A 25401-nucleotide genomic window follows, 5' to 3' on the forward strand; every position below is an offset into this window, starting at 1 on the left:
GTCCTAGTTAAATCTGATTATTGCACATACATACACAGTACAATATGGAAATCGATAGTCACGAAGGACCATCAGTAACTATTAGGGAGGCAGAAAAGGATCATGTTAATTTTATATTGAAAAATGTGGATTTGGCTGTGGCAAATTCAATGAGAAGAACTATTATAGCTGAAGTGCCAACACTAGCCATAGACTTGGTTGAAATAGATGTTAATACATCGGTATTGGCAGATGAGTTCTTATCACATAGATTAGGGCTTATCCCTTTGGTTAGTGAAGGAATCGATAACTTGACTTATTCACGAGATTGTACATGTGACAACTATTGTTCTAAATGTTCTGTGACATTACAGTTAGTAGCAAACTGTGCTACCGAGTCTACTATGAATGTTTATGCATCGGATTTACAAAAGATGTCCCATAATGGTTCCAAATTAGGGGACCCAGTCATTAGAGATCCTCAGGCAAGAGGTCCATTGATTTGTAAATTAAGAAAGCATCAGGAATTATCACTTACGTGTATTGCTAAGAAGGGAATAGCCAAAGAGCATGCTAAATGGTCTCCAACTGCAGCTATAGGGTTTGAATATGATCCTTGGAATAAACTAAAACATACTGACTATTGGTATGAAGTTGATGCCGAAGCAGAATGGCCCAAATCGAAAAATTGTGACTGGGAAGAAGCACCCGATCCAGAGGCACCTTTTGATTACAAAGCAAAGCCATCAATTTATTACTTTGATGTCGAAACTGTCGGTAATTTACCTCCGAATGAAGTGGTAATCAAGTCTATAGAAACTTTGCAAACAAAATTGGCAGCCATTTCTATTGAATTAAATAAGGAAGATGTTGAAGTTAACGAAGCCGCAGCTGGTGGGTTTACTAGCTATGGTAGAACTGAATATGGCGGTGTTGATGGAGGCCAAACTCCTGGTGGAAGAACACCATACGGTGATGGCGGTTTTGGAGGTGCACAATGGGGTTAATGTTACGAAAAATTATTTGTAGTAGTATAAGTAAATTATAATTATGTGTTTTATTGTTTGTCAATAGACGTCTATATATATAGTACTTTAGTTTTCGTTTCTGTTAGTTTTATTCCACTCCACCAAATCAGTGAAGTTAACTAACTTTCCGCCAAATATGTCTAATGAGCTTCCATACGTTAAATCAACTTTTCCTTTACTTAACTTAGCAACAGTATCTAAATCATTGATCAGTTTGGCACCCCCAGCATACACGATTTTTTCTTCAAAGCCTACAGGACACCATTGGCCCAATTTCTCCACAAGTTTTTCGTCGATTCCTTTACAGAGACCCTCAACATCTGCTGCATGAATCAAGAGCTCATCACAATAGGCACTTACTTGTAATAAAAACTCAGCTGAAAGAGCAGTGTCTGTTATTGTTTGCCATTTATTCATTGCAACATACCAATTTGCTTTATCATTTTCAATTACTGTTCGGCAACTTAAATCAACAATTAGTTTTTCTTTGCCAATTAAATTACTTATCGATTGTAATTTATCAAAATCGAGTTCCATTTTATCCTGCTTATTCTTGGTAAACAACCAACTAGTCAAAATTACGTGTGATGCTCCTTGATTCAACCAATACTGTGCATTGTCGAGATTTATTCCACCTCCAACTTGTAAATTGTGTGGCCAAGTACTAAGAGCCAATTTTGCAGCATCATCATTGGCTGGATTAGATCCCAATTTAATGACATGACATCCTTTCACATTATAATCTCTATATAATTGTGCGTAATGTGAGGAGGGTTTTGTGGAGACAAAGTTTTCTTTAGTAGATGAGGATTCAGAAGTTGCAGAGTCATCTTGAGTTAATGTTCCACCAACAATCTGCTTAACTTGTCCGGAATGGATATCAATGCAGCCCCTGAATTTTGTCATCTTTCGTTGAATTGGGTTAATCCTGGTATCTGTTCAATCTTATCTTCGTATGAGAGTAGTGTGAAAATTTCAGTCCAACGAGCAAAAGTGTGTGCCAAACAAGAAAAAAAAAAAAAAATGAAAGCAAAATGAAATCCGCACTACAAAATGAGCGCTTCGAAATGTTATTGAAGAGATGAGCATCAACTGAAAACTACAATACCAAATTAGAATGAGTGAAGATGATGAATATATAAAGGCATTGGAAATTCAGAGGAGAAATTTTGAAGCCCAATTTGGGTCTATTGAGGATATGGGATTTGAAGACAAATCAAAGGCTCAAGCAGAATCTGAAGATGAAGACGAGAATTCAAGCCAAGATTCATCAGACCAATCATCGGAAGAACAAGATTCAGAATTCGATGAAGTTGGCTCTAATGTTGATGAAGAGGAAATGTATTTTTTAGAGGGTGATGAAGATCAAGATGATGTCCCCAAACCCAAAGTGTTTAAACTCAATGATAGTTCAAATACACCACCTCCAGTTGTTTCCAAACAGGATCGAAAACTATTAAAATCAGGTCGAGCCCCAACATTATTAGAAATATCGAAGAAAGAAAAGCTAGCTGCGAAACAACAAGCCAAACAACAATCTGCTAAATCCAAAGCAGAGGATGAAGAAAATCTTGCCAACGACTTAAAACTACAACGATTGCTAAAGGAATCACATATTTTGGCCAACACGTTAGAATATTCTGGGGCTGATTTGACTTTGCAAACGATTGACTTTGAGGATCCAACAGGTAAAGCACGTAGAAGAGCATTGGATTCGAGAATTCGTGAGTTGGCAAGTACAAATTCAAGAACTGGGGGGTTGCCTAAAAAGTTGGAAAAAATGCCTATGGCTATGAGAAAGGGGATGATTAAGAAACGTGATGAGAGAATAAAGAAATATGAAAAAGACGCAAGAGATGCTGGAATAGTATTATCAAAAGTTAGAAAAGGAGAGCTACGTGATTTGGATGCAGGAAAAGGATCAACCTCATCTAGTGATAGATTGGGTACAGGCAAAAAAGTCGATAAAAGAATCAGAGATAGAGGTTTGAAAATTAATGGTATTGGTAGATCTACTAGAAATGGATTAGTAATATCTCAAGGGGAAATAGATAGAGTAAATCGTGGTGGTAGAAAAGGATTCAGGAAAAGAAGATAAAACGCGCAATTGTAATATTACATACGTATACGTATCACTACTTAAGAACCTATAATAGTCAAATTATCATGAGTTTCATTGCTCTGAATAGCTAATCCATGTTCGTTGGCAAGATGTAGCACACAAATAAAACAAAAACTGGTTGATAAATCCTTTGCCTGCTCTGGTCTGTATGTTCGTAAAACATTTTGAACAACGCTTTTGAAATCAATAGTACTCTTTTTCTCGGTTACCTCTGTATCTGGCGAATCCTCCTTTGGATCCTCTTTTTTGTCTGCTAATTGATTTTTCATTACAACCCATAAATTATCTTTCAACAATTTTACATCAACTCGCTTAGCAACCCTTGAGAAATTGACATATTCTGGACGTCTCTTACCCATGACACTCTGGCTTTCAGAAGCAACTACGTCTGGTACATCTGCTTCTAATGCATCATTGAAATCTACTCCACCAAAGTCATTGTTGTCACCAAAGTCATTATCAAAATCGTCACATTCAGCTTGATGGAACGAATTAGCAAGTCTGTCTCTTTCTTCTTCTTCGTGTTGTCGATACTGTTCTGCAAAATAGTTTTGATCGGTTAGTGTCTGTCCATCAAGTCCCTGTAATCTCTTATTTCCGTAGTGCATTATAGCAACTTGTGGTTTTGTAAATAAATTGGTTAATCTGGCCGAATTATACTTGATGTCATCAGGTAGTATAAAGTCCGACGGCCTGAATTTACCTTTCTTTGATATTGAGTTTAAATTTTTTGGTGGTTCAAAAAGAATATCTTCATCAACGTCATCGTCATCATTGAGAAAATCTATTATAATATTTTCAGGCTTTTTTCGTGCTGCCGTTGATGCCTGGGTGGATGATTCTTGTTTAATTGAGGCATCGGGTTGCTTTTGGTCAATATTATTGGCCTTCTTGAATGCAGCAACTTTCCAATTGTCAGGGCCACGCCAGTTTGATTTCATTCGGTCATCAAAGTAAGCCATCAAGTCCTGATCCATAATTGCTGTGCTTTGTGTTCGCGAATAAATACTGCTGTCGGTTTTTTCATTGAACAAGGCTTTCATGATTGTATTATCAATATTGTTATACGGATCGTTATGGCTACTATTATCATTGGTATTGATATCATCATTAAAGTCGTCGTTGTCACCAAAGTCGTTAAACTCCCCAAAATCAAAGTCATTGTTCTCCTCGGTTTCCTTAAATACAAGCGGTTCTTGTGCTGCAGTGGTGATCTTTGAATTGAAATCATTGAGAATACTCTTAGCTTTATTGACATCTGCTAATGCTGATTGGAACTCTACTAATGATGGACAGAGAGTTAGATCATCAAAGTTCTCGTTATTCTTGAACAAAAACTGCTTTAGTGATGAGACGTCTGACCGTCTCGTATCCAATGTTTGTGATTCCTGTACTTGTTGAAGATCAGCTTCCACCTGATTGGCCTCTTTTGTCTCTTGAATAGGGTTTGACGTTGCATCAAATACCACTCTTCCAGATACGTCTATGTTCAATGTATTCAATAATAAACTTTTGGCACCACCTTCGTCGAATTCAGCTAGTGCCTTTTTGAATAATGGATCAATAGCCAATTCTTGCTCTAGTTTTTTCACTTTTATAGCATCAAACTCAACTAGCGTAGACTCGACAATACGGTTAAATTTCCTTTTCTTTCTAGAATCTTCATCGTTGCCGTCTCTATCGTCATCATCATTTTCTCCATTTTCATTTTCATCTCCGTCGCCGGCTTCTTGATTACCATTATGGCCATCATCTTTCTTACTTAATCCACTCAACAACTTACCTGTTTCAGTGGCGGCTGATTCGACTCTATTCGAATATATTTTCACGCAACCATCTAAAGTAGCAGATGCCCTTTGAAAATTTATATTTTCACCGTCTTTAATCACATTCAAATCGTGGAAATAATCAATCAAATCAAAGTTCCAAGAATTCTTCACCGTGATTTTATTATCTGTTGCCATTTTAATCCATTCTTCAAAATTGGACATGATGGTATGCTTATTTTCATTGAATCCAATCCCATCGTCAAATGAGTTGCTAGTGTCTGCATCTTCCGCTATAGATCTACTAACGTGTCTCGCCGACATAATTCGATTCAGTACCTTCCTGTTTGCCATAATCCTATTGGAGGTTGGAGTTGTTCTGTTGGGGGTGTGATTATGATTATTGGAACTATTGGTACTACTGCTGGTACTTATTCTTCTTTCATCTGGGTTTTCTGATCGTTTTTTTGGTAGTACCTGTGGCATCATTATGATAAGTTTATGAAATGAAAGAGTTTAAATTGGTGACATTTCGGATTGTTTTTTTTTTTTTTTTTCTCTTTTGTTTTGTTTTGAGTTTTGATTCTTGGAACACGCGCAGACCCTCTTTGGGAAAAACAAAAACAGAAGAAGAGCGACATCCACACCATGCATTTTGTAACAACCTTAGTGCTGTCAAGCAAAGATAAGTAAAAAAGAAACGTCAGAGGATATGTTTAATCGTTATTCCAAACATACCAGACACTTATAGAGGTATTCACTTTTTTAGGTTGTTCCGAAATTTTTTTAGGATAAGAGGTCTATAGAGAGACAGAGGATCAGTATATTGGTTATAATATCGCCAGCGACTGTTGGTACAGTCACTTCTAAAAATAATCTGTAAGTCATCTGTGGTTTCTATTACAGATTGGACCTAATTATTTTAATTATACGTATTGCTCAATTGTAATGTATTTAATTAAATGAAAAATTTGGTTAAAAAATTGCACTAAAAATAGTTATAAAAGGAACACACATAGTTGTTAATACAGGTATAGTCTTATTCTGTAATTTGTTAAATAGGGAAAAAGAAAAAACGTTTAGCAAGTTTGTTTAGTCTGTTCTAAATCCAATATAGACCTTGATTTCTTTATAAATATTTTGTAGCAACAAGGTTTAGGCAGGATATGGAGAATTGATTTGTTATGAATAATCCTTATTGGAAATATAACTTTCAGCGTAATAAAACTGGTATACTTCTGAAAATAAACACAACTGCACCACAAGAACTTCAGCGGTTAATGTACCAGTCTAATAATCTAGCAAACTGACGCCTATAATAAACTATTTGTGGCAGTATTCTTTCTCACTATATAAATACCCCAAATCTCCCATTTGCACCCAATTTTTTTTTTTTTTTACTTTCTTATCACTTTTTCTTTTCCTTTTTCTCACATTTATAAAATAATTTCCAGGTAACCGATTCAATGATTCCTTTATGGTACCAAGTGTCCTTTATTAGTATGCCGCTTTTCCATATCACTGCTGTTTAAATACTCCCATTCTTAAATAATTTGCTGGCCGCTGAAATTTGATACCATTTCAAGTCAATCTCCCCCATAAAGAAAATTTAATTTGGTTGATAGTATTGATGCATCCTTGAAACAAATCAACTACACATGAACAAGAGATGGAAATAGTCTTGATGTTGATTTGGCTACAAAAATTAATCTAATGTTGCCAAATATTGTCTCAATACATAAATAAAAGAAAGACAGTAAGAGCCGAGCAAAAGATACACAAACACAAGTACAAAAACACCTCTCAAATACTTATCCTACCATCATTAACAATAGTAGTAATTCCATCATCTGTTGTATGATTTCCTCTGTCTATGGCAAGTTAACAGTATAATTGAATACGTAGGTTCATCAAATGGTATATATGTAGTGTATATTCTGTATAGGATAGTATGCTTTGGGGATAGGTGATACGATGTTATGAATGGTGCTATTTGGGAGGAAGAAGTAGGTCCGAGGAAGACGTAGTTGGTGATCCACGGATTCGAAACTCTTCTCATAGTACAGCGCATCTCTCATAAGCAGGGCGTTAGGTACAAAGTGGAGGTACGAGAGCCACCGCTGGGACGGTTTGATCCTATCCTGGGGTACGGTTGTGCCGGCTGCCAACACTTGTGCCATCTCTAGCGTCAAGACACATAATGGGACGGGTCTACCCTTCGCCAGAACTACGGCCAGTATATGACAAGGGTCAGTGTGTAGTTTACTACAAAGCTGAAGGCAGTGGCTACGGTCAGTGCAAATTTTGGGTCTATTAGTAAACTGCTATATATTCTACGTCGATAGCTACGGTCGGTGCAAAACTCTGTATTTTTGGAAATGATTAAAAGGTTGTTAAGAAAGCAAAGTCACGTGACCTATGATTTTTCTGGTTGTGGGTGAATGTAGGTTTGTAGATAGTTTTGGATAATATATTTGCATAGTAATATGGCATTGGTTGTGTAGAACCAGTACACTCATTTTATAAGCCTGGCATGTCGCAGTTGCACTGGAATCTGATAATAGCTTGACAATTGTGTTGCTTTTTACCATAATCTTTCGACCTTTCTTCTTCTTGGCATCTTCACACTACCTTTAATGTCTCTCAACTAGACATGCGCAAATATCACCACTCAACAAAAAAAAAAAAGAGTGACAACCAAGCCGGAAAACTGCTCTTTTTTTTTTTTTTGGTTCATTTTACATACGATACTAGATTCATACATACAACCAATGAATTCTTTAAGCAAGATAGTACCCATATCCAGGGGTATTATATACAGTCAAAACAGTATAAGAAGCTTGTCTACACAAGTTTTACGATCAACAAACGTACATTATCTCAGATCAAGATATGGCTCAAATCCCGTGGCAAATTCTAGAAGATTTGCATCTCACTCAACAATAAACTTGTTACAACAACAAGAACAGATTGCAAACAATGAATTAAATAACCCTCAAGCACAGTTAGAATTTTACAAATCATTATTGGCTTATAATTACCCACATATTTTGGTTCAGAGATTTGAAACCCCAGGTATTGCCTCATCCCCAGAATGTGTACAGTTGTACATCGATGCATTGAATAAAGTTGGACAAACTGCTAAAGCAGCCGAAGTTGCTCGACAACAACAACAACAGCAGTATCAGTATCAAACTAACGGGGGCAACATAGGTGTTGGATTACCATATGGATTTGGTTCAAGACAAGAGCCAGTTCATGTTGTTGTTAGTGAATCATTATTGACAATTTTATCAAAATGGTTAAAATGGTTGATCCCCATTGCCTTGTTAACCTATGGTGCTACTAATGCGTTTAATTATTTGGTGGAAAATGGAACTATTTTTAGAAACAGTGAAACCAGTGATAAATCAGTTGATGTTTCTCAAAGTACAGTTAGATTTAAAGATGTTCAAGGTTGTGACGAGGCAAGAGCTGAATTAGAAGAGATTGTCGATTTCTTGAAAGATCCATCCAAGTTTACGGGGTTAGGTGGTAAATTACCAAAAGGAGTTTTATTAACTGGACCTCCAGGTACTGGTAAGACATTATTGGCAAGAGCTACTGCTGGTGAAGCAGGAGTACCATTCTTTTTTATGTCAGGATCGGAATTTGACGAATTATACGTGGGAGTTGGTGCTAAAAGAATTAGAGAACTATTTAGTCAAGCACGTGACAAGGCACCAGCAATTATATTTATTGATGAATTGGATGCCATTGGAGGCAAAAGAAATCCCAAAGACCAAGCATATGCTAAGCAAACATTGAATCAATTGTTAGTTGAATTGGATGGATTCAGTCAAACTGAAGGGATCATTATTATTGGTGCAACTAATTTCCCAGAATCTTTAGATAAGGCATTGACGAGACCTGGGAGATTTGATAAAGAAGTTATTGTTGATTTACCAGATGTTAGGGGTAGAATAGATATCTTGAAACACCATATGCAAAATGTTGAAACTGCCGATGACGTTGATCCTTCCATTATAGCTAGAGGAACCCCTGGGTTGTCTGGTGCTGAATTAATGAACTTGGTGAACCAAGCTGCAGTCCATGCGTCGCAACTATCTGCGCCAGCTGTGGACATGAATCATTTTGAATGGGCCAAAGATAAGATTTTGATGGGTGCAGCTAAGAAAAAGATGGTTATAACTGAAGAAAGTAGAATAAATACTGCATACCACGAAGCTGGTCATGCAATTATGGCTATGTTTTCTAAAGGTGCCACGCCATTATATAAGGCCACAATTTTGCCTAGAGGACGTGCATTGGGTATCACTTTTCAATTACCAGAAATGGATAAAGTGGACATGAGTAAACAGGAATGTTTTGCTAGATTGGATGTTTGTATGGGCGGTAAAATTGCTGAAGAAATGATCAATGGTAAGGAAAACGTTACATCCGGATGTGCTTCTGATTTGTCGAATGCAACAAGTGTTGCTAGGGCCATGGTTACATCGTATGGTATGAGCGATAAAATCGGACCAGTTCGATTAAGTGATGACTGGGAGAGTTGGTCGCCCCAGATTAGAAATATGGCCGATAATGAAGTCAGAGATTATTTGTTGGAGAGTGAAAAAAGAACTAGAAAATTGTTATATGATAAAAGATTAGAATTGAAACGATTGGCGGAAGGTTTATTAGAATACGAGACATTGACTAAGGAGGAAATGGAGAAAGTTGTTAAAGGCGAGCCTATAAACAAGGCCAAGACAATGAGTAATACTGTTATTAAAAAGTCAAGTAAATCCAGTGAGATCAAAGATATACTCAATGACCCGATGCCAACAGCATAATGAAATGCCAAAGTAATGAAATAAACAAACAACAAAAAAAAAAAAAAGTTTTTAAAAATAGACTGTTTAACAAAAATAATAAAGGCAAGCAAGAAGAAAGAGGAAAAGAATTAAAAACCTTTGGATAAAGGTTATGGTGTATGTAAATAGCTTTGTTTTTTTCTTTACTTCATTTGTTTTGATCTATAATGATAATACATAATTTATGTTTGGAATAATAAATATAGATAATTCATATTAAACTAAAAGCCGGATTTATTGAATAAGTGTAGAGTAGGTATACTATGGTTGTACCGATGTACATATACTTTCATTTGTGATGCCACCGTTTTCCAGAAAAGATCTTACTAAATTACATAAAACGAATAGAAAAAGAAGCATAGCTTGATAATGAAAACACAAACATCGACAGTTGGATATTTAAATAAGAATTAAAACAACACGAGAATAATTGTTCACAGAATACACTTGATAAAACAACCTCTGATGATGAATGGCAGATTGCCTACATATTTCTTCCCATATACAAGAATAGAGGGAAAAAGATCAATCGGAGTCAATTTATCGATATCCGTTGTAAATGGTCTCTACTCCAATTCCATAGCCTAATAGTTAAATTTATTCAGTTAATGATATTCGTTACCAATACAATCTGGATTGTTATTATTTCGTCGTATTATATACGCCCAACAACAACAAAAAAACATCAAAGTGGAGTTTGTGCCGAGTTCAGCCGAGACAAAGTTCCGAATCTATCAACCCAAAAGAAGCAAAAAAAAAAGAGGTTCCAAATCTTTTGTTTTGTGATTGTTATTATTTTTGAACGGTAATAATAAAAAACCAGACCCACGTGGCTTGTCCCCCCCTCCCCTTACTTTGCTTTATTTCGATATATAATAAAGTAGGTGAGAGTTTGCATTTTGGCACTTCCAACTTTAACTAACTAATATAATCTGGATGTATGGTTTTTTTTTTTTTTCCTCTACTCTCCTCACCCCCCCCCTCTTAGTTCTCTATTTATTCAATAGCCAATACTGATCACAGTAGTGTAAATTAATGTTGTAGTGAGCCAGTCAAGTTCTCATGATGACTACATCTTGCTTGAGTATTTTTGTGGAACATCATTGGCGAACAATAGAGGAAGGAAAAATAAATTAGAACTAGATCTTTAAAGATGAAAAGTTTGGGTCAATGCAATACTTGATATCTTTGCCCGAGATCATCCTCTGTTGCAGGTAAGTAGAATTACATCACGCTAATCAAATCAAATTATCTAATTGACCAGTTAAAGAAAAGGAAATTTGTAAATCAAACAGGGCACAAATCTTTCTCTCTCTTTAATTTTTTCTCTCTCCCTTAGCAAAGAAGAATAAAAAAAATAACAATGAACACATAAAAATACTAAAAAGGACAAAAGGGAATTCAAAAAACGAAAAAAAAAATCAGAAAGAACTGAAATCCAAAAAAAAAGTAATAACCGAAGTCAAACTTGAAAGAAAACAAAATCTGCACAAGAGATTTAAGTACTTTTATTATAAGAAAAAGAACGATTTCTACTATTCTTTTTTTTTTAAAAAGTGAACTATCATATTCAATCTACTACTAGAACAACAACAGCAAAACCGTGAAAAGTTAATAATTGTATTTTTTTCTTTCCAACCAAAAGAAGAAAAACAGATAGAATACAAGGCGTAAAGATAAAGCAACATCTTTCGACACTGATTTCAGCAATATCATATTAAATGGACCAGCAAGTTTGGAACCCTATATTCTCACCAAGCGGGACAACACCGGGAAAGTCTCCCTCTTATTATAATGAGTTGGCTCCTCAATCGCAGAATCACATATCTAATCAAGATTCTCAACTCCCATCACAAGCTCAACAACATCAACTTTTTCATATAGATGGTGGTGGTTCCAATCATTCAACTCCTTCAGGTAATATCCAACTCCCATCTTCTTCTCAACAAAACACACCACATATTGTTTCTAATACTCCTACTGCTTTTGCAGATAGTGATCAGATGTTCTTGCAACATATGGAAATGTATGAAAACCAACAACAGACAAACCAGTCAGCCGGCAATACTCCGGGACCAATGTCGTTTCATAATCATAATCCTAATTTACATCATTCATCCCAACACCAGCAGCAACAGCACATATCTCCTCATTTGAATAACGAACAGCAACAACCATACCAACATCAACATTCTCGTTCACGCTCGCATATAGATTCTGAAGTGCCATCTGCAAACGACACCCCAACTTCTTCTGGTGCTTTGGGCTTAGTGCCACAACCACCACCCGTTTCCTCAACAACCAACCCTCAATCTTTTGATCTTGGGTTAGACACAATAGGTTTTATCATTCCCGAGGAGTTGAATTTTGATACAGATCCAAATCACATATCCAGTGCATTTCCACCGCAATTACCTGCTGACCAGACTCCAAGTTTATTAGCAGTCAATAAGTTGAAACAATTACAAGAGCAACAACAACAACAACAGCAGCAGCAAGAGCAACAACAGCAGAGACATCATGATCCGTTGAGCGAGCTTTCATCACCAGTACTACCTGGACAAAATGACCAATCATACAACCCACTGCATTACTATCATCGACATAATTCAAGCAATAAAGTCTTTGTCTCCGGCAAAAATACTGGATCTACTGTTTCGGCACCTTCCCAACACGTGAGACCTGATGCTGTCTTTACTCCTTTAGTCTCTCCCGTTGTTGCTCCATTAGATACAAATAGCAAAACTGACAGGGAAAACAGTAGTGGCCATAACAATCCACATAGTAGCTCATTTTCCCCTCAACCTGCCTTACAGATATCCTTTGAACCATTGACATCACCAGCATTAAATGCCGAGCCATCAACGCTAAAATCTAAATCCGGAAATAAGAACCACAAAGAAACCGATGATAGAAGAAGGTCAACTAGTTCAGCATATGCTCCAAGCAAAGATGAAAACAAACAATACAAACGTAGAACTCCACATGGAACACCAATTTTACAAGGTAATACAGGTAATGCTACCACAATTAATGGTAGTGGTAAACCATACAAGTCACCAATTACGAAAAATGGCAAGAATACTCAAAAGCAGGATTTTTCTTTTGCAAATCAGTTTGAGAAGTTGCCTGAATCTACCATAACAGTGAAAAGTGAACCACTGGAGGCATCGCTAGATGCACCACCACCAACACCACCACAACAACAACAACAGCAGCTAGATGACAGTAATCCAATGTTACCTCCAAATGGTAGACCAATTGAAATAACTGGAGCCCCATTAATGGGATTCACTATGGGAAAACTAGCTGAAGGTGGAGCAGGAACAATTGCCGATAAAAAGCTGGTACGAAGAACAAGTAGTAACAATGGTAAACTATCTCGTAAATCAAGTTATTCAAAACATAGGAATTCAGTATCATCAAGCTCCGATGACTCATCTTCCACGTCTACTTCAACATCACCAAGAATACTAGCAAATAATGGTACCAACTCCAGTGGTAAAAAGTCAGAAAAACCAGCAACGAAAAAGGCATCTCATAAGTTGGCTGAGCAAGGAAGAAGAAATAGAATGAATAATGCAGTGCAAGAATTAGGAAGATTGATTCCGCAAAGTTATCACGATGAAGTTAGTATTCCTTCTAAAGCAACAACAGTTGAATTGGCCTCGAAATATATTACCGCTTTATTAAAGGAAATTGAAGAGTTGAAAGAAATGAAGTAATTCTATGTCCAAGGAGAGAACAGGGGCGATCCATTTGTTGGTAAGTTCTTGCCTGAGAAAGTTTTTATTTTCTGTAATCCAGTTTTTTTTTGTTTTGTTTTGGATGTAAGTATGTCTATTGGTGAAATGCTATTGTTTATATATATATGATATTTTATCATCTATGTAATTTAGTAGAATCAAAACTACATAGTTTGGCAATTCTTGATTGATTTGCAACACAATTTATAAAATATGAAATACACGACCATATTCAACTGAAAAATGGAAAAAAAAAAAACGACAACAAAATGAAATCGAAAAATGCCAACGAAACAAAAACGAGAAAACGAACAAACAAATAGGAAGAAAAAAAAAAAAAAAACATAATAATAATAATAAATAAACCCACCTAAAACCAACAAACTTGTTATATAACAATCGTTTTTCACAATCCATCTAACTGAATTCTCTACCAATATTTAATAATGGATTTTGAGGAAGCTGAAGATATCAATGGTATTAGATTTGCATGGAATGCATTTCCATCCACCAAAGTCGAAGCAGGAAAGGTTGTTGTTCCTACTGGAGCATTATATACACCATTGAAGCAACGTGAAGACTTGCCCATTGCTGCTTATGATCCCATTTATTGTTCTAATCAATCATGTAAACTGATTCTTAATCCATATTGTGCTGTTGATCCCAATGGGTTTTGGCGTTGTCCCTTGTGTCAATATAGAAACCCTTTACCAGCTCATTATCATGGGTTGAATCCAGAGAATTTGCCCCTTGAATTACAAAGCACTTCTTCTACAATCGAATATATCACTGCTAGACCAGTCCAAAACCCACCTATTTTCACTTTTGTCATTGATTTGTGCCAGGATGAAGATAATTTGCAAGCTTTGATTGAAGATATTATTGTTAGTTTTAATTATTTACCTCCTAACGCCTTGATTGGGTTGATTACTTTTGGTACCATGATTCAAGTTCATGATTTGGGTAGTGACAAAATCAACAAGAGCTATATTTTCAGAGGTGATAAGGAATATACTGACAAGCAAATATCAGAGATGTTGAATCGTCCAATTTCTGCCCAATTAATGCAACAACAGCAACCAGGACAAATTAATCCACAACTTGCTAATTCATTGACAAGATTCTTTTTACCATTAGAGGATGTTGAGTTTCAATTAACTAGTATTTTGGAGAATTTGAGCAAAGATCCTTGGGCAGTTGCCAATGGTGCTAGACCTTTGAGAAGTACTGGAAGTGCCTTAAACATTGCTGTCAATTTATTAGGGTTAACTTACCCAGGGTTTGGTGCCAGAGTTATGTTATTTGCTGCTGGTCCATGTACATTGAATCCAGGAATGATTGTTGGAAATCAATTGAAAGAACCAATAAGATCGCATTCAGATATCGATAAAGACAATGCTAAACATTTCAAAAAAGCTACTAAATTCTATGAAAATATAGCTGCTAAAGCTGTTAAGAATTGTCATACAGTAGACATTTTTGCTGGTTGTTACGATCAAATTGGTATGTTGGAGATGAAGAATTTATGTAATTTAACTGGTGGGACCTTGTTGTTGACAGATGCTTTTACTACTTCTATTTTCAAGAGATCATTCCTAAGATTATTCAACAAGGATGACGAAGGGTACCTTTTGATGGGATTCAATGGTAACTTGGAAGTTAGAACTTCTAAAGAATTGAAAATCAGTGGGTTAATTGGTAATGCATCGTCATTACAAGTTAAATCAGCAAATGTTCTGGAGAATGAATTGGGATTAGGAGGCAGTTCAAGTTACCGTTTGTGCTCGACATCACCAAGACATACCTATGCAGTGTTTTTCGATGTGGTCAACAATCAGCAATTGCCACCAAATGCTCAAAGTTATATTCAATTTATAACCCATTACCAACATTCGAGTGGTACTTATAGAGTTCGAGTCACCACTGTGTCGAATTTCTTGACCAGTGACGAACAAACTTTGACCAACTCTTTTGATCAAGAGGCAGCTGCTGTGTTGATGGCAAGAATTACATTGTTTAAAGCCGAACAAGATGATGGAGCCGATGTGTTACGTTGGGTTGACAGAATGTTGATTAGATTATGCCAAAAGTTTGCTGATTATAGAAAAGATCAACAAGAATCATTTAGATTGGGTCCTCAATTTCAATTATATCCTCAATTTATTTATTATTTGAGAAGATCACAATTCTTGCAAGTTTTCAATAATTCTCCTGATGAAACTGCCTTTTACCGTCATGTTTTGTTAGTCGAAGACACCAATAACTCATTAATCATGATTCAACCTACATTGACATCATTCACTTTGGATGGCGAACCAGAAGCAGTGTTGTTAGATAGTGTTTCCATCAAAGATGATAGGATTTTGTTATTGGACACATTTTTCCATATCTTAATTTTCCATGGTAAAACCATTTCTCAATGGCGTAAGGCAAATTATCAAGACTTGCCAGAGTATAGTAATTTCAAAGAATTATTGGAATTTCCTAAAAAAGAAGCAGCAGAGTTATTACACGATAGATATCCATTGCCAAGATTTATTGACACCGAAGAAGGTGGATCACAAGCAAGATTCTTGTACAGTAAATTGAACCCAAGTGTGACTTATAATACTAATGACTTTATCGGTGGTGGTGCAGGAGGAGGTGCTATTGTGTTGACTGATGATGTTAGTTTACAAGTATTTATGAGCCATTTACAAAAATTAGTAGTTTCTGGGTCTTCATAAATCTAAACCTGCTCCTTTTATATATATGTAAAAGTGTTTATGATACTTGTATAGTTGAATAAGCTATTGCAATAAATAAAAATTGATTCAAGTAACAAAGACTTCTAATGGGGTAAGTCTCTTCCCTGATTTGCGTTTAATATTGTACCTGTTGTAGGGTATTCAGTAGAAGATATGTCATTTTCTATAGGAGATTTGACACAAATACGCCAAGCCTTTGAGACAAACCCTATTAAAATTATCTATAGACAAATTTTAGGTATCCACAAATAAACCTAGTTGGCCACAAACGAAAAAAAAAAAAAAAAAAAAAAAAAAGAACAAAAGAAGATGTTACTCTTTATCGTAGATTCTTTTTATATAACCCATTTTAGAAACTTCGCTAGACCAATGGGGTCTCTTCATATTCATAACTGATATTGTGAAACATTTGAATCAATAATTCAATAGTAACAATAGACAAGAAAAATACTCCATCAATACTTTTTTATAATAACGGAATATACACTAAAATCCGAATTAAGTCTCCATAACCTTATTGTTGTTTCCCAGACATTTTTGTGGCAAGTCGTGTGAAGTTGTCTATTAGCCATTGTTAGTTTGATTATTTTTGCGAAGGTCTTTTGTTGGGTGCCAAAAACACCACCGTTGCAGCCTTACTTTTGGTAGCAACTGCAGAACAAAAACTAAACGACTGACAAAACCAAACAATGAATTGGCGGGGTTGGGTGGAGGGGAGAATAAAAACCAAACATTTTATACAAATGATTTAATCCATGATAAATAATGCAGTACCAGTTTTATAGATAATTTGCCCCGTGCGTCAACTAATGTCCGAGATGAAAGAGTGGCTGATGTACCTGTGCTTGTCATTCTTAGATTCACAATTAAGTATAATAATAATTAATTACGTAGTCCAGAGTGATGTGAAATCAGTTTTCATTCAGTTTTCCGGACTTTTATTTGTTAGTTTTTTTTTTTACATTTAGCTCTTCCTGAAAATTAATTTCTTTGTTTTTTATTTTTGTGTTTTTGTTTTGTTTAATTAATTTCATGAGAATCATTTGCCCCACTCACTCTGAGCATTTAACCAAATATTGCTGACAGGTTTCTTACATTCTGTAAATCAGCTCCACTCTTCATTTTTTTTTTTTTTTTCTTTTCAAATTGAATACTCCTTCTGACAGAAGTAACTGTATTATCCCCTTACATTTAAAAAAACTATGGTTGAAACTAGTGAATCCAATTCGTTTTCAATGTCTACCAACGTGACTGGGATACCAAACCCTAATGTCCAGATCATACAAGATGGTAAAATTGTGAAAAAAGTTCAACGAACCAGACAACGTAAGATTTTATCATGTGTCTATTGCCATTCGAAAAAGATCAAATGTGATCGGCAAGAGCCATGTTCTCAATGTACCAAGTTAGACATTGAATGCAAGTACTTTATTAATGAAAGAATTAGTCGTGGTGGTAAAAAATCTAGCAGATTAACTGCCGATGAGAAGAAGTTGAGAGGATTGACGAGTTCCGCCGAAGAAAGCAAGAAAGGGCAACTGAAATCTGATGAAGCAACAAAGAGCCAAGATACACAGTCCCTGCTATCTTCTTGTCCTACAAACTCCTCAACTACAACAGTAACCAATCCATTAGCTACATCCTCAAGTTTAGAAACAAATATAGAAGAAGTCGAGCAAAAACACTTTGTCACTGTTTCTGATAACAAGAATTTTATTGAAAATTCTAACCAGACTCAACGTGAACAACTTGGTATTGATGATGGGGCATTTAAACCACTGGGATTGGATATGTCAGCAAGTATATTGACATTCCCGAATAAATCTGAAACAAATTCTAACTTGAACAGCCTTAGAGGTTTTACAACAACTTTGGAATCACCATTTTCTGGTGCTGATCCATTCGCAATGGGAAGTTTAATTCAATCTCCTATGGTAAATCAAGCCACAAACAATATGACAAATAGTTATTTCAATCACAATTTCACAACACAGACAAATAATCAAATCAGTTTCAACTCAAGCTCGTTTCCATTGGCAAATCAAGATGTATCGATCACATTCCCAAGTCATGTAAATTCACCTACTATGACCTTTTCTGAAAGATTACAACAACAACAACAACAACAACAACAACAACTGCAACAACCACAACCACGACAACAGACACCACATCGACCAGAATCAGATTCATTAATGAAAACTCAAACGCAGAACTCATCCTTGTACCATTCATTTAATGAATATCGTGTCAATACTGCTACTTCAATTAACTATTTGTATGGAACAAATACCTATGGTGAGAATTCAAATATACTTAATGATATTATGGAATACTTGCCAACGGGAAAAGATCGTTCTTTTGAATTGATGGATAGATATATCAATTCAGTACACCTATTGTTGCCAATAGTGGTTAATATGAACGAATTTTTAGCCCAACATAAATTATATTGGGAGATAAAGTCAAAGAGAGATTCTTCTTCATCAGATGCAGATGCAAATAACCCTCACGTTGAATCTTATCGATAAATGATGCAGTGTGTTTGTTTTACACTTTTAGTCTTTAATTATAGTTTGGTAGAATTTCCTAGGAACTTAAGAACTTGTAGGAGAATGCTAATAAGAAGTTGTATTTCTTAATTGAAAGTTATAATTGTAAGAATATATTGTATAAAAGATGAGATGATAAAGAAAAGATATAAAAAGTCCTATAAAAAAGTAATGTAAAATAAAAGTATACAAAAATCAAGTAAAATAGAATATTTGCACACAAATATACGCTAACTAAAGAATATGGGAAGTACTGTGTCGCCTAGTATCACGGAAAAATAAGTACCTAAAAAGTCGCAGCTAAGTAATAAGACCCATTTATTACCGCTGCCGTCGTTTTACTCGATTAAGTAAAACAACAAGGTACTTATTAATCTGGTGGCGTTGTTGATTTGTAATTTTTTTTTTTAAAATATGCAAATTTATATTTGTATACAAACTATACTCTATAAATCTACATACTTTTTTTATTGTTTTTTTTTTTTTAATTTCTAATTTTTTTATTTTTTTTATTGTTTTTTTTTTTTTTTTTTTATTGCTTTTTATTTATATTGTATTTTTATATTTTTTTTCTCGTATTCTCTTATTTTTTCTATTTTTATGTTTTGTTTTTCTAATTCAACTTTTTCGTGAGCTAAGTATTTTTTATCATCCTTATGGATGAGCAGAATGACGTCGTGGGTTGAAATACGCCTATTCTCCTTGAACAATTTATACATGTAGTTATCGAGTAAAAAACGATGAACATATATCCTGTCAAGTCTTTTTTTTCTATCTCCGGCTTTGTAAGGGAAATTTGTCGGTTGGTTGACATCGGGGTTTTCATGACGAAACAAATCTAGAAGGCCGAGCAGCTTAAAAATCGTATTCAAGAACTTCATAAGATCTCTTTCTCCGGGCTTAAATTGGTATTCGGTTGGATTTTTTATTTTTGTAATTGTATCTCTTTTGTAATCTACCACCGAATTAAAATCTCCTAAAGCTATAGTTGGAAAACCTGTTTGTTTAGCAGCAACTAAAGCATCTCTTAATTTTTTTGCACTCCCTATTTGATGACGATAATCATTTACTTTGAAGTAAAGATTAAAAATCATAAAGGGAAGTGATGAATGACGAATAACAGAAATTCTGCCTTCGTCATCCAAGGCAGCTATTTGAGCATCTGCCAATGTGTCAGACACCGTAAAACCAGTTAAATCCCCATGCCTATATTTTTTAAAATGCATGGGGGTATTATTTTTCCAGATATCAACGTCTTCAGGATCGAAGTCATTTTTTATTTTCGCCTCTTGCATCCCCCAAAGCTCAATGAACTGGTGGTCGTTCACCAATTGGTTTATTTCTTTCTCAATTGTTGTTTTTTGTGCTCCTTGGCCACTATGTCCTAAATTTTTTGAGGCAATTGATAAAGATGGAGCGTTTATTTTGGAGCACAACATATCACATACCCGTCTAACTTTCTTGGTACCTTTTTTAAGAACTTTTCCTTCATAAGTAATATCATTCTTTCCAAGGGATGCAAGAGGAATATCTCTGAATATATAAGGGAAAGACTTGATTAAATTGTCAATATCTTCAATTGCGGCATGTGCGGGACCTAATAAGACATCTGTTATTTTTGTTAACTTGGTTACTCTGACAAGAGTTCTGCTGTTTGAGCCTTCTTCTAAATTTGTATCAGGATTCTCTTGTTCTTGATTTTCATCTTCATCATCATCACTAAGATAAATAACTTCGCAATCTGTTTCATATCCATCACGGGTCCTTTTCTCTCTCTGAAATCTAACTCTTTGACGAGCATCCTCTAATTTAATATCCCTCTGTGCTTTGGTAACATGACGGCGTTTAGTGGCTCTTTTTGTCTGCTTATTCCAATATTTATTCACTCTGTCACCACCTTTTTTAGAATGACGAGGACGCTTGTTATCCTTGCAAAGCAAGTTCAAAGAGGAAAATCGAACTTCCAAGTGATCCATTGGATCAGCTGAAGCCGTACCATTAGAGGGGGCTACGTCAACGGTTTTAAACTCGAGAAATAGAACTTCTGCGTGGCCGTCTGGAAACAAAACAGGAATCGTCATGTTGTCGTTAGAGAATAGAGTAGTCTAAGAATTTAGAAATATGAGACCTACAATTCTGTTAAGTATAATACGATTATATGGAATCTATGGGGTCAAAATTGTCTAGTGGGTTAGATCCAGTTTTTTGATTATCTTTGTGTAATGCAAAATTGTAAACCGTATGACTGTCAGCCAATAGCAATAAACTTATAAAATACATTAGCCACTAACAAGAAGTTAAACATCTTGTAACTTTCATCAGATCTTAACATTTTTTAACTAAAAACTTGTGGAATTCCGTTTAGAGACTAACCACTAACTACTAAAACTAGATTTACTTGCTCACCTTAAGCAAATAATCAACCAACTACTGAATTAATATAATCAGTGTAGACTATCACCTTAATAGTCTATACGATACTTTTCCATCACTTTATTACTATCGTTCTAATGTTGTACTCTACTATAGTTACCTACTACTACTACTATTGGTAATGACTTACTGCTACTTCTTAAACTATAATCACGACTGTTTCCGCTGAGACGGATATACAGTTACAGGTTCTAGGTGTGTATATTGTTGTAAAACAGGATCTGCAATATTTTATGTGCAGTCCTTTTGAATTCAACTCAGGGAGTTCGACGAATCCTTTATAATTGCTAATTTATTATTCTCTATTATATACTACTTCTCTTTGGAAGACAATCCATATTTTATTACTTTCAATTATTACATACTGATAATTAGCTTCGAATCTATAGAAAGTTAGAGCAACATATATTGTCCGTCGTAATATCTGAGTAATAAAACCTAGGAATCCTTCAATCTCTTATGATTATCTTTCATCTTACTTAAATGTGTTTCGAGTTCACATTCGGTCTTCTCCACTTCTAGCTTATGGGGGGTAAGACAAAGATGGTTCTGATTGGCTCAAGAACGTCAATGACCATAAGTCGGAGGTTCACTAGCTTATCCGATATCCCCGCCAATGACAATACATGAAGAATCACCTTCTATGCAGTCTTCAGCGCCACAATCCTAACAATTTAGCTAGAACTTGAATACACAGATTATATACAGGATTTACGCAATCTACGTAACACTAACCTAAAATACATGTACTCCACAATAACTATAAGTGATTATTGATTTCTTCTCTTTACATCAGTAAAAAAAGTATAAATTGCCATTAATTCCTCAATATTTTAAGATTTTTTTGTTTTTTTTTTGAAAACAATTCCATTATTAATATTGCTGCAGATTATTTACTGCTTGGTGGAGGTAGTTCTATATCCTTATCCAGTTTAGCAAGTCAGAAAAGACTGATCCTTCGTGTTGAGGGCCAGTGGAACGGTGGGGACGAATCTGTGTAGCAAGTCGTTAAATCGGCCAGTGGCACGAGTGGGCGATTTCCCTTAGCATGTAATTTTCTGATTCATGAATAAGATATGAATATTAACTTTGTTGTCCACTTCGTCATTTGGAAATAAGACGTTGAAATCATCACTTCGATAGTTTGCTACTAACCAAAAATTTACGTATTAATAGGATGAGAATATACTATATTGCTTAGTATATTCTTGATTGTTGTATAAATTATAGTAATATTATATTTTCAGGTATTGTCTTTATAAATGATTAGAAATGTAGTCTGCTCAAATTCTCTGAAATCTTAGGTTCGGTTTTCTTGACCGCTTCAAAAAATGATGAAAATTGTTCTTATTTTCACTAATAGCGTTATTTGGTAGAGACTTTTTATTGATGTTACTGATTATTGCAGCTTTTATTCAAGTTTAGAGAATTTGTTGCATGAGTTGATTAAATATATAGAGTAAACAAATAAATGAAAGATTGTATAAATGTATTTAAATAAATTCTTGATTTCTTTTTCTTTCCTCCTACTTATTATCGTTCCAAATTTATATTGTTACCAAACTTGTCATACAATTGAGCCTTTAAATCTTTCAACTCTTCATCAAACCCATCAATTAGTTCTTCAATACTATTTATCTTTTCCTCCAAACTATTAGCATCTGATTCTATCTTCTGTAACACCTGGTCTTTAGGTAAGAATACAAAACAATCACCGATTCTGTATTGTATTTTCTCTTCGTCATCAATCAATTCTAATTCAATGGATAAATCATCAAGGTATTCCTTTTCTGTTTTCAACGTGGATAGCTCCTGAGTTTGTTCATCTTTTTTAGATATTAAAGTGGAGAATTTATTGATTTTTAATTGATCTTCATATGTCACCTCTGTGGACGTGTTGACTTGTCCTGATGGTAACAACTCCATGATTGTATTGTGTCCCGAGTTTGGTTGTTGGATGAAGAAAATTGATTTTCTAAATTTTTCTTTTTAGTTGTTTGTTTGAATGTGCGCAATGCCTCGGGTGTAATTTCCACAAGAATTTCTATTCTTCAAAGTATGTATTAATTTTATACTATTGATGTTTCGGTACCTCTTCTTCAGACCATACTTAACAGTAGAAAAGCTAGGGTATTATATTGTTCTTAATAATCTTAATAATATATAGATAGCAAAGAAAGAGAATGGTATTAAATTGGATAATAACTGGTCGTGTAAACTAAAACAAATATATAGAGAATCTTCACGGAACAACAATAGTTTGGGAGGATTAAGTTACTATATTATTTAACAGTCACATTCAGTCTGTCTGTCCGCCTAAGCGACATTCCTTGTATGTTGGAACTGACTGTGTGGCAATTTAATCTTCCTCCATATAAAGCATTTGTATGGAGATTTTTTAAGGCAACTTTTAATTTGTTCGGTAAGTGTTATTGCAAAAAAGAAAAAGCATTGTTCACTGTTTTTACCCCAAAAATTTTCATTTATCCAAATGCCACGCATCATAGTTTGGAATAGATCTGGTGTGGCAGGTAAACAAGATATGTAAAACTCCCATTCACCATAAACCTAGAATCTAACTAAAAGCAACGTCAGCCACAAACTGATAAATGTATGAAAATCCTCTATAGTTCCAGAAGTCATCGGATAACTTTCCTAATTGAGAGTTACGCGACACCTAGAATCTAATTTCTCGCGATGGGTTAACGTTAGTGGAAGCAACTACTACCACTATTTTAACTTAAAATTCATTGGTTGCACCTAAAAACAAAAGACTCTTTGTAAGAAACTGCAAGTCTTGTTTAAGTCACATTTTGAGTTTATTGCTTTGTGTTTGTTATCTACCCACCACATTGAAGAGTATTTAAAAAGGGGTCAATTCAGTTTTTCCAATTTTTCATTTTTGTTTTGTTTTGTCTTAATCTTCACTCATAATGCCATCAACATTTTCTTCTTCATCTTCCCCAGATCAAGAACAATTTGAATTAGTTCATTTGACAGAACAAGAACTCATAGATTTCACTAGATTTCAAAATGCTCAAGCTTGGAAAGGGGCATTATCAATTAAAGATTACGTCTTGAGAGAGCATGTCTTGGGTAAATCAAAAATGGCAACTACACCTCCTAATAAATTATTGATATTTATGTTGAGAAACAAAACAGATAAAGCCCCGTTGTGTTCTATTGAATTTTTAATACGTAAAAGTAAAAAGTATACTTTGAACAAACAAGAGAATGTGGTTGAACAAGAAGACATTTTAAGTGGATGTATTGGTGGTGTTTATACGTACCCACAACATCGTGGTAACGGATATGCTAGAGTAATGGTTGATAAGCTAGTTGTTGAAGCAAAAGAATTGTTGGGATCACGGGGATTTGTCTTTTTATATTCTGAAATTGGTGAATATTATTCTAAAAATGGATTTTTGTCTCAAGGGGTTGATTTGATTAACATTCCATTGACATGTGAACTGGATTCTGTTGCAACCACGTCTGATATGAAGTATGATTTGATTGGGTATCATCAATTTGATTCGTTGATGGAACGTTATAACAAACAAAATGAACAAGAAATAATAGTAAAAGTTCTTAAGGATGGGAAGTCACGTATTACAGTAGTGCCAAATTCTAAAATCATTGATTGGTTTCATTTGAGGTCAAAGTATATTTCCTATAAAATATTTTATGAATCAAAACAAGCCCATGAACCTATTGATTTCTATAATGAATCATACGAGTCGATAAAATCAAAATTAGAACTGGTTGAACCAAAATACTTTGGTATTAAACTTGAAATTGCTGGGTTCATTATTTGGACAATGGATTTCAACAATCAATCAAAGCCGGAAAACTATGTCACTGTTTTGAAGATTGTTTCCTTTGACGAGAATTCAAAAGATGAAGTTTCTATCAAATTATTAAGTTTATTGAAAACCCACTTGATTAAAAATCCAATATTGAATGGTATGAAGACTACCAAAATAGTAATTTGGGAATCAGAAATCAGTTCAAGTGTCAAAAATACTTTGATCAACCAATGGAATGCTCAAGTTAATATCGATAACCCTTCCCGTTCTGCAATATTGATGAATGATCCTAAAGAAGATGTAAAATTGCGTGAGTCTGATATAATATGGGAAGGAAATGATAAACTTCCTTGGTTTTAATAAGTA

The 25401-nt window shown here is 34.8% G+C and overlaps 11 protein-coding genes across 11 annotated transcripts, besides 8 other annotated features; 7 read left to right on the top strand and 4 right to left on the bottom strand. All coding sequences in view use genetic code 12, as the record gives it.

Annotated features, from left to right (window-relative positions):
* Window positions 1-44: 44 nt before the first annotated feature.
* Window positions 45-986, top strand: CD36_45240 (DNA-directed RNA polymerase II subunit, putative; the record flags this gene model as incomplete). Its single annotated transcript, XM_002420123.1, has 1 exon — window positions 45-986. The coding sequence occupies one exon, from the start codon at window positions 45-47 to the stop codon at window positions 984-986; it is 942 nt and encodes a 313-aa protein (XP_002420168.1).
* An 87-nt stretch (window positions 987-1073) lies between these two features.
* On the bottom strand, window positions 1074-1913 carry CD36_45250 (phosphoribosyl-5-amino-1-phosphoribosyl-4-imidazolecarboxiamide isomerase, putative; the record flags this gene model as incomplete). The annotated part of the gene is made up of 1 exon (XM_002420124.1): window positions 1074-1913. The coding sequence occupies one exon, from the start codon at window positions 1911-1913 to the stop codon at window positions 1074-1076; it is 840 nt and encodes a 279-aa protein (XP_002420169.1).
* Window positions 1914-2124: 211 nt separating this feature from the next.
* On the top strand, window positions 2125-3105 carry CD36_45260 (pre-rRNA processing protein, putative; the record flags this gene model as incomplete). The annotated part of the gene is made up of 1 exon (XM_002420125.1): window positions 2125-3105. The coding sequence occupies one exon, from the start codon at window positions 2125-2127 to the stop codon at window positions 3103-3105; it is 981 nt and encodes a 326-aa protein (XP_002420170.1).
* A 41-nt stretch (window positions 3106-3146) lies between these two features.
* On the bottom strand, window positions 3147-5384 carry CD36_45270 (subunit of the condensin complex, putative; the record flags this gene model as incomplete). The annotated part of the gene is made up of 1 exon (XM_002420126.1): window positions 3147-5384. The coding sequence occupies one exon, from the start codon at window positions 5382-5384 to the stop codon at window positions 3147-3149; it is 2238 nt and encodes a 745-aa protein (XP_002420171.1).
* A 2282-nt stretch (window positions 5385-7666) lies between these two features.
* On the top strand, window positions 7667-9730 carry CD36_45280 (subunit of the mitochondrial inner membrane i-AAA protease complex, putative; the record flags this gene model as incomplete). The annotated part of the gene is made up of 1 exon (XM_002420127.1): window positions 7667-9730. The coding sequence occupies one exon, from the start codon at window positions 7667-7669 to the stop codon at window positions 9728-9730; it is 2064 nt and encodes a 687-aa protein (XP_002420172.1).
* Window positions 9731-11472: 1742 nt separating this feature from the next.
* Window positions 11473-13476, top strand: CD36_45290 (conserved hypothetical protein; the record flags this gene model as incomplete). Its single annotated transcript, XM_002420128.1, has 1 exon — window positions 11473-13476. One exon carries the CDS (start codon window positions 11473-11475, stop codon window positions 13474-13476), a length of 2004 nt encoding a protein of 667 aa, XP_002420173.1.
* Window positions 13477-13943: 467 nt separating this feature from the next.
* CD36_45300 (GTPase-activating protein, putative) lies at window positions 13944-16223 on the top strand (the record flags this gene model as incomplete). The annotated part of the gene is made up of 1 exon (XM_002420129.1): window positions 13944-16223. The coding sequence occupies one exon, from the start codon at window positions 13944-13946 to the stop codon at window positions 16221-16223; it is 2280 nt and encodes a 759-aa protein (XP_002420174.1).
* Window positions 16224-17446: 1223 nt separating this feature from the next.
* On the top strand, window positions 17447-18775 carry CD36_45310 (zinc cluster transcription factor, putative; the record flags this gene model as incomplete). The annotated part of the gene is made up of 1 exon (XM_002420130.1): window positions 17447-18775. One exon carries the CDS (start codon window positions 17447-17449, stop codon window positions 18773-18775), a length of 1329 nt encoding a protein of 442 aa, XP_002420175.1.
* An 11-nt stretch (window positions 18776-18786) lies between these two features.
* Window positions 18787-19021: a mobile genetic element.
* Window positions 19022-19069: 48 nt separating this feature from the next.
* Window positions 19070-19171: a mobile genetic element (C-terminal end of ORF2 and start of 3' UTR, separated from 4D by very A-rich segment).
* A 167-nt stretch (window positions 19172-19338) lies between these two features.
* On the bottom strand, window positions 19339-20877 carry CD36_45320 (retrotransposon polyprotein, putative; the record flags this gene model as incomplete). The annotated part of the gene is made up of 1 exon (XM_002420131.1): window positions 19339-20877. One exon carries the CDS (start codon window positions 20875-20877, stop codon window positions 19339-19341), a length of 1539 nt encoding a protein of 512 aa, XP_002420176.1.
* Window positions 19438-20205: a mobile genetic element.
* Window positions 20878-21134: 257 nt separating the features above from the next.
* Window positions 21135-21416: a mobile genetic element.
* An 18-nt stretch (window positions 21417-21434) lies between these two features.
* Window positions 21435-21681: a mobile genetic element.
* A 45-nt stretch (window positions 21682-21726) lies between these two features.
* Window positions 21727-21901: a mobile genetic element.
* An 861-nt stretch (window positions 21902-22762) lies between these two features.
* CD36_45330 (subunit of the prefoldin complex, putative) lies at window positions 22763-23155 on the bottom strand (the record flags this gene model as incomplete). Its single annotated transcript, XM_002420132.1, has 1 exon — window positions 22763-23155. One exon carries the CDS (start codon window positions 23153-23155, stop codon window positions 22763-22765), a length of 393 nt encoding a protein of 130 aa, XP_002420177.1.
* A 152-nt stretch (window positions 23156-23307) lies between these two features.
* Window positions 23308-23484: a mobile genetic element.
* Window positions 23485-23586: a mobile genetic element.
* A 576-nt stretch (window positions 23587-24162) lies between these two features.
* Window positions 24163-25395, top strand: CD36_45340 (conserved hypothetical protein; the record flags this gene model as incomplete). The annotated part of the gene is made up of 1 exon (XM_002420133.1): window positions 24163-25395. The coding sequence occupies one exon, from the start codon at window positions 24163-24165 to the stop codon at window positions 25393-25395; it is 1233 nt and encodes a 410-aa protein (XP_002420178.1).
* Window positions 25396-25401: the final 6 nt, after the last annotated feature.

The sequence above is a fragment of the Candida dubliniensis genome, chromosome 4 (assembly GCF_000026945.1).
Source record: "Candida dubliniensis CD36 chromosome 4, complete sequence".
In the NCBI taxonomy this organism is placed as follows: Eukaryota; Fungi; Ascomycota; class Pichiomycetes; order Serinales; family Debaryomycetaceae; genus Candida; species Candida dubliniensis.